Source organism: Pholcus phalangioides, unplaced genomic scaffold (genome assembly GCF_987345545.1).
Source record: "Pholcus phalangioides strain wild (caught in Gottingen) unplaced genomic scaffold, Ppha-v1.0 ptg000001l_1, whole genome shotgun sequence".
In the NCBI taxonomy this organism is placed as follows: Eukaryota; Metazoa; Arthropoda; class Arachnida; order Araneae; family Pholcidae; genus Pholcus; species Pholcus phalangioides.
In genome coordinates, this window is record NW_028301594.1 from 1,047,004 (window position 1) to 1,055,099 (window position 8,096).

Sequence of the window (8,096 nt, forward strand, 5' to 3'; positions counted from 1 at the left end):
CCTTGAGGTGAATTATATATTTCATGGTTTTTTTTTTAGCATAACCAAATTGCACTGTTTTTTTCATTTATACAAGATATTTCAATCATTTCTTTGACTTTGTCTTAATAGTGTTTCACTGCATAATACAGGTGTTGCCTTTAAGTGGCGACAAACTCAGAGGGGTGATATTATGCATCAAGAGGAACAAAAATTGGCGTAGAACATGGTATCGCAAACCACATTTAGTCTATGAAAATCTCAAATATGCTTATTAAGGGTGTGATGTTGAGTTGGACAAAACAACTAATAATAAATAGAAAAAAACATCTATTTGACAGCATGATTATTGCAACACAGCCTGTAGTGTGGGAAAAAAATGTACAATAATTCTTTGAACAACAACTTCAATATAATTTCTTCTCAAATACTTTCTGACACTGAACTGTGCTGCTCAAGCTGTGTTGTAATCATATTGTGAAGTAAATGATTTTGTACTTATTATTGTACTTTATTTTGTATTCCACACGCTGTGTTGTAATCATGTTGTCAAATGTTTTTTCTACTTATTATTGGTTTTTTCGTCCCACTCGACATCCACCCTTCATAAGTATTTTCGAGATTTTCACAGACTAAACATGGTTTATGATACCATGTTCTATGGCGATTTTTGTTCCTCCCACCCCTCTAAGTTTGTTGCTACTTCAAAGCAACATCCTGTATATTAAAATGTTCTTTTATATTTATGGTATAATTTCCACCTCAGATATAGTGAAGATGGGAACTGCAAAGATTATACTGAATGTTCAGTACCGTCACCAGTGAGACTGAGATGGGATTTACCTCCACAGGTAAAATTTCACTGAAAAAGTTCTTAAATTCGGATTGGTTGGAATAACTTTTCAAATTATTGATTTGTTGTACAGTAGAGCCTAAAAATTTTGAGTTTCCGGAAAAAAAAATTGTGGGGAGGCATGAAAATTTTCAAATTACCTTCATGAGACTCTTTCCCTCTTTTTTTCCACCAGGAACCAAACTTCTTTATTTTTGTTCCAGGAATACTATGTAGTACTTATGCATTGTACAGTTAGTTATTTCAGTTTGAAAGGGACCACGCAGCCCTGTCTCATAATGGGTAACATGTACCAGTTTGTTAGAATGTGGATGAGGTGCATGTGTATAGTGTAGTAGTATTAGTTGAAAGCTATCAGTATCTCAGCATTCTCAAACTCTTCTCAATCACTCTTTCATATTCACGCCTTTTCACATTCATTCTTTTTTAAAACACATATGGCTAAGATCTCTACACTATGCTGTTTGTAATCTTTATGAAATTATACAAAATAACTTCGAAAAGTACTGTACAAGTGAAAGACAGTTTGCTTTTTTGCTAAGTTTGAAGCTACAAAAAGACTGGATAGAGGCGAAACAATTAAAATTATTGCAAATGCAGTAAGTATGCTAGTACTGGTTTTGCTTGCCTTTTTTTACTAAGTAAAACCAACATTTAAAGCATTTTTTTAGTTTTCGGACAATTCAAGTTTTTCAATAATCTGAGGAGGCCTCGGTCCCAATCAACTCCAATTATTGAGACTCTACTGTAATTACTGGAAGGATCTTACACTATTAATTAATAGAAGTAGCATATTTATAAAATTCATCAATCACTGATGTGAAGTTGGATTTTTCTGTTAATAATAAGCAAATTTAACACAGTTTTTCCACTGCAGTGTGCTAAGGTCATTGATCAGTGTGTTGTTTCATCATTATCTGCAATTGATGATGTGGATCTTCGCTTGATAATGCATGATGCATATGGAAAAGGGTTCATGAAGAAATGCAAAGTTAGTCCTGATGCTTACATACAGATGGCATTGCAGCTGGCATATTTTCGGGTGAGTAATAACTTCTTTTTTATGTGTGTGAATATATATCTACACAAATTTTCATTATTATAATTTAAGTACAAACATGTAAAATTTTCCTTACTATATGGTCTACTTTTAAATGAAGTCAAAGTATATTTTTTCGGTTGTACATAAAAATGGTTTTAATTGGCATATTGCAATGAATTGCCGAAGTATGTAGTGAAATATTTTATTTGCCAATTTGTTTTTTTCCCCCATTTCATCAATATGTTGGTGTACAATTTTTTTTTCCTTCAAATTTTACCACTTGAAGGATTCCAATAAGTTTAGCTTGACATATGAAGCATCTATGACAAGGTTATATCGTGAAGGAAGAACTGAAACCGTCCGACCAGTTACTGTAGAGTCCTGCACTTGGGTGAGGTCTATGCTGAATCCCAATGCTACAGTAAGTTGTGTATTAGTTATTTTTTTAGTTTCTACAGCTTATACTTCACTTCTTTAAACATTACAGTTTCGACTGTGCAGTTACATTTCGAATGTATTCTTGATACTGCATTCTATTTCTACTTTGTAGGACTCGGAAAAGCAACAACTGCTACGAGTTGCTTGTGATAGACATCAAAGAGGTTATCAAGATGCAATGTGTGGGAAAGGAATCGACCGTCACATGTTCTGCCTGTATGTTGTTGCACGCTATTTGGAAGTTGAATCCCCATTTTTGAATGAAGTTCTTAGTGAGCCATGGAGACTTTCAACAAGTCAGGTACTTTGTTTTCTTCCCTTTTAAATCATGATATAATTATGAAAATTCAAGTAAAACTATATGATTAGCAAGCATTTTATTTCACACTGGGATTTGTAATGCCATGGTCTTATATTTTTTCAAAGACAAAGTCTCACATATTTTTTGTCACAATTCAATGAAGTGTTCTCTTTCTGGCATTCAACTTCACTTTTTGACAATAGCTGCTTCTGCCTGCATATGTTTTACCATGCATATACATACACACACATAGCATATTCTGACTTGCACCGATTTCTTAGAAATTCTGTAGAGGAATGTGTACGAGATGTATGTAAAGTTAAGTAGTAGTAGTAGTAGTAGATTTTTTGCCAGTCTTTCTGTTCAGGGAAAGGATTTTGGATAGGTTGATCTTGATACACTAACTCTACAATTAGAATCACAGACCACCTAATTAGGTGTCCACAAGCAATCATGTCTGTTTAGTCTGGCATTGAAATATATTAAGAAGCTTTCGTGGTCATTGTTTGTTCTATTATAAAAGGTTTTTAGGACATCGTCTTTCTGTGACAGTAAAAACTCTTTTCTTTGAAAAGAGGCAGTACTGAGGTTTATTTAGTGGTGACTGATAAGGGAAAAAAGGCACCATCTTTAAATTTGTGAGTGTGCCAGGGACAGCTCAAGTTTAGTGAATACAAATATCATTCTCAAATGTTTAACAACCATTCAATTACAGTAGACTCTGAATGATCCGGCCTAATGTGGTGGAAGGGCAAGCCAGTTAATAAAAAAGATGGGTAGGTTGGACTTCTATAAATGTTCACTTCTTATTCAGATCATACCATCGCAGATATCCTTTTTATACCAAAGTCTGCTCTCATATATTCTGACCTCTTAGTACAAGCAAGAACTTCATAGATGTTTATTATGTAAGTCTACTGTACGTTTTAAAAATTTATTACAGAAAAAGAAAGTTCAAGAATAAAAATATTGTACAGTATTTTAAGATACATTTTTACAGATAAATTTTCCAAGAAAAAATAACATTTTACACCTTGTAAGATAAGTTTTTACAGTTAACCTTTATAATGTCAACTTAATTGCAAGAAATATATAAAATCCTGCCCACTGTACAGTATGAATACATATACTTTCAACACTCTCAGCTGTAGTGACAAGATCTCTTGCCTCCTTAAAAGACTATTATTTTAGCATTAACAAACCCAGATATTTTGTATAGATGATTTCTCATTGGACTGCTTTTCCTGATACCCTATGCTTTACACCTGCTGAAAATCGGAAGAAAGCCTACTTTATTAGTAAGATGACGTTATAGAATTATGACATTTTACTAAAGGTTTAGTAACTTTTACTCTGCCATTGGGAGAGTTAAAATAAACAAAATATTAACATAAAACGTAAGCTTAATTCTTACAAAAATATTTCAATTTATTTCATTGATAAATGATTACACAAATTTTAATTAAACTTGTAACGCCTTGGCAAAGTAAATTATTCATAATTTTATTAAGGACTATTGTAATTATTTTTTAACTTGGCTGAATAGTCACGAGCCGGATAGGTGAGAGTCTACTGTAATTATTATTTTTTGGCACAAGTAATCACAATTTTCTGCTTTTATTTAGACTCCTCATGGCCAGACTGATCTTATGGATTTGAAAAAAAATCCTCATCACATATCTGCTGGTGGAGGTTTTGGTCCTGTAAGTTTGAATTTAATATTTAAATTAATGATAAACATTTTTTTATATCCCATCAGTGGTTATTGTCAGGAAATTCTCCAATCTTCCTCATAGCCTTAAACAAAACCCACCACTATAACGGTTGATAAAAGTTCACATTGATTATTAAAATTATTTTCAGTAATTGGGTTTTAGGATCATGTCTATGTATAAATATTGGTGGGATGATGATCACTCACATAGTAGTGTTTCATTATTTAACCTATCATTAATAATCTGCATATACAGTTGAACTCTGATTTAACGAATCAAATGAAACCAGCTTTCTCTCTCTCTCTTATTAATTAAATTGAAGAAATTGTTATATTGGGTTTGAGATAATACAAATATATATCCAGAGAGTTCTGAAAAAATTTGTTAAATTGAGAGATTTGGAAGTTGGAGTTCATTCAGAGATGGGGGACAGTTTACACTTGAAAAAGGGCAGAGGTGAGAGGTTGGCTATTGCCCCCTTCCATTGGGATAGCCTGTATCTGCTTATGGTTTATGCTCATAGCATTGGTGTTCAAAACGGATAAGCATATTGGGGTTAACATTGAACAAAACAAAGGGATTGGGCCACAGACAGAGGCCAAGGATTGCCATGTAATTAACTCCTGTCTCAAATTCAGAAGAAAAGAATTTATATATTACTGGTATGCAATTGCATTTACCCTAGAATACTAACTTTACGTCTCAGAAACGTAGATGTATGGAAAGTTAACATGCAGTTTTTATCAGCTTTTATTTTAGTTAGTATTCTAGGGTTACTAACCACTCAGATTATTTTTTGTAGGTGGCTGATGATGGCTATGGAGTATCTTACATTATTGCTGGGGAAGACATCGTGTTTTTCCATGTTTCAAGCAAAATATCTTCGCCAGAAACAGTAATTTGAATTCTCTGATTATATGTCTTTTATGTAGTTTGTTGAAATGATTGAATAGGATTAATTTCATGCAAAATTAATTAATGATCAGCCATTAGTATTTTGCTTAATGAATATGAATTAATTTTTTTTCAATTGCTTATCATAACTGTTTTGTTAAACATTTATGGTTTCTTATTTAAACGTTCCTAGTAACTGTTTAATAGTTAGTCATTTTTTATACCTTTTTCCTGTCTTGTTACAAAGGAATTATTTCTGATTTCTGTAAAAGGGGACGAGTTTTTGTTTCTTTGAGATCATAAATAATAAAAGAAAGCAATAAGAAAAGATCCATACAGTAAAACACCTCTTAACAGTCACCCTTGTTTTATAACCAAATAAAAATCGTATTCAAATAATGCGTTTTGAACCCTTGCTTAGCAGTCACCTTCAGATGTGGCCACGGACACCATTTTCATCATTTGTTTCATTGGACTAAAACCCCTGTATGGTCACCAATAGGTGTAATTTTGATTCAAATTATGCTCACTAGATTGAAGCATTATTTCCAGTATATTTCTCACTTCATGGTAACGTTTGAATGAAATTTTGAATTTTGTTAACCTCCGGTTGCAAGCGGTTTTTGTATTTTTCTGTGAAAAATCATGGGGTATTTTATTCGCTATGTCACAGCTGGACAAATTCCCGGCAACTGAAAAATTGGTATTGACACCTAAAATTTTCTCTATGCAGCTGCTGAATTAGAGTCTTAGAACCACACAAAATGTTTGGAATTTATATCAGCACATCTTCCAACATGAATTAAATACATTTTCCTGTGAACACAATGACGGGAAGGCATTTTGTTTAGTCGTGCAGCTTATGGAGTTGGAATACTCAGCTATTGGATTGATTGATTTTTCCAAAAGATATAGATTTAGTATCCAAACTTCAGATAACGTGATCCTCTTCTATTCCCAAGAGATCCATATGATCTGTCCAGGAAGTTTTTTAGTCTTAAACTTTTCTTTGTATACTATTTATTTTCCAATTTTAGTTGCAGACTATTGCAATGATTATGTGCACTTTTATGACTTTAAAAACATCTTATAATGTCAGAATTTTGTTCATTTTCAAATAATCAACTATTTTAGTTGTTAATACTATATTTTACAGTTTCAACAAGAACCCCTACCCTCAGATAGTCGCCCCTTTTTTACAGAAATTTTTTTTTGTCCCGCGAGTGTCTGCAAAATAGGAGTTTTACAGTATTTCTATGTAAGATGAGTTTTGGTTGAAAGAAAACCTAGAACTTTCAAGTTATAACAATTTTATAAAATTATTAATTTTATGCAATTTTAGCTGAAAATTTTCTCGCCTCTTGTATTATTTTTTTCGTGAAATGGGATGCCAGCTTTCAATGTGTTGATTTATACGGGATCCACAGAAATTTTCTCCCTAGACATGTTGCTTGCCCTGACTGTATGAGTGACTAAGTAAATGACTGACTGTGTGAGTGACCATATAAGTGGGTGATTGACCATATGAGTGACCAAGTGAGTGTGATTCACTATGCGGGAGTGACTGTATGGATGAGTGAATGATCAAGTGAGCGACAAGATGGGTGAGTGAATGACCATAGGAATGACGAAGGGAATGAGTATATGAGTAGTCACAATCACTTGGTCTCTCAAGTCATGCACACACTCACATGTATACATATTGTAGAGTCACTAACCCCCTTGAATTGGTCATTTAGTCATGCACACACTCATCTGGTCACTCACTTGCTCAGTGTTATGGTCATTCGTTCACTCATAGGTCTGTCACCCCTTTAATCTGTCACTCATGCACCCACTCACTTGGCCAGTCTTATGGTCATTCATTCACTCATATGACCACTCACCCACTCACTTTGCTACTTACACAGGCAGGGCAAGCGAAATGTCCAGGGACGAAACACGTCAGGGTGAAATTTCCATAAACTGATTTTTACTGTATCATGGATTTGTTAGTAGTAGACTTTAGTGTATAGTTTAGAATTTCTTTTTATTTTAGGACTCTCAGAGATTTAGTTCTCACATTGTGCAGGCTTTGAAGGATATCAAAGATCTTTTCGAGAAAAAGAATTAAGTCTCATGAGGGGCTGTGTTGTTGATGCCACCAAGGTCTTTTTCGAAGAAGTCAGAGCATTACTGGGCACATCTACTTTTACGTTTAGTTTTACTTATTAAACAGAAAACAAAGACATGTTTAAAGGAGTTATTTTTTCAGATTTCTCACAAGAGAAAAGAAAAAAGTCTAATCAAATACTTTTATTTATTGCACCTGTTTTACATACATATACATGCGTTTCTCTATATTTATTTTGTTGCCATTAATCAGATGCTTCCAAATAATTTTTTTTTAAACCATTGTTTTCCAAATTTCATGGAGAATGTTAAAAAATATTATTTGTAGTGGGTGGTGTTATTTAAAGGATTTTTTCCCATTTCTCAACACCAGACGATACCTTGTCACTAAAATCGCTTCAAGGCAGAGTTGTTGAGCAATCTTAGAAGGATAACTTATTGAGAGGAAAAAAAATTTGGTTATATTTAATGCTGCATAAGAAGGTATATATATTTTTATATATATAGCTATATATATTTTTTGTTATTACAAGCTATATATATTTTTTGTTTTTTTTTCGGAGAAAATTTTCAGCATGTAGGAAAGCCTTTATTAGAGATTTTCATCATTTGTATTTTATTGCTGGTATTATTTTATTAATTTTTTAAATATAGAATTTCTTTTAGTAATTATAAATTTTCAAAAACAATCAATATGCAGGTGCTTCCTTCAAACATTCTTTAAATCTTTTGCTTTTTGTCATCAAAGTCCAGATTCATTTC

General features: G+C 32.8%; 1 protein-coding gene across 3 annotated transcripts in view; it reads left to right on the plus strand.

The window, feature by feature from the left end:
* whd (carnitine O-palmitoyltransferase whd) overlaps nt 1-7,805 on the plus strand; it is a 43,636-nt gene extending 35,831 nt beyond the window's left edge. For 2 of the 3 annotated variants that reach the window (XM_089232414.1, XM_089232369.1), the window contains 7 exons: nt 746-830; nt 1,710-1,874; nt 2,161-2,295; nt 2,425-2,613; nt 4,239-4,316; nt 5,131-5,223; nt 7,261-7,460. In XM_089232414.1, the coding sequence (XP_089088540.1) occupies nt 746-830; nt 1,710-1,874; nt 2,161-2,295; nt 2,425-2,613; nt 4,239-4,316; nt 5,131-5,223; nt 7,261-7,335 (820 nt within the window). In that variant the 3' untranslated portion in view covers nt 7,336-7,460. Of the gene's footprint in view, nt 1-745; nt 831-1,709; nt 1,875-2,160; nt 2,296-2,424; nt 2,614-4,238; nt 4,317-5,130; nt 5,224-7,260 lie in introns of all 3 variants that reach the window. The other variant, XM_089232412.1, reaches the window with a different exon arrangement.
* Nucleotides 7,806-8,096: the final 291 nt, after the last annotated feature.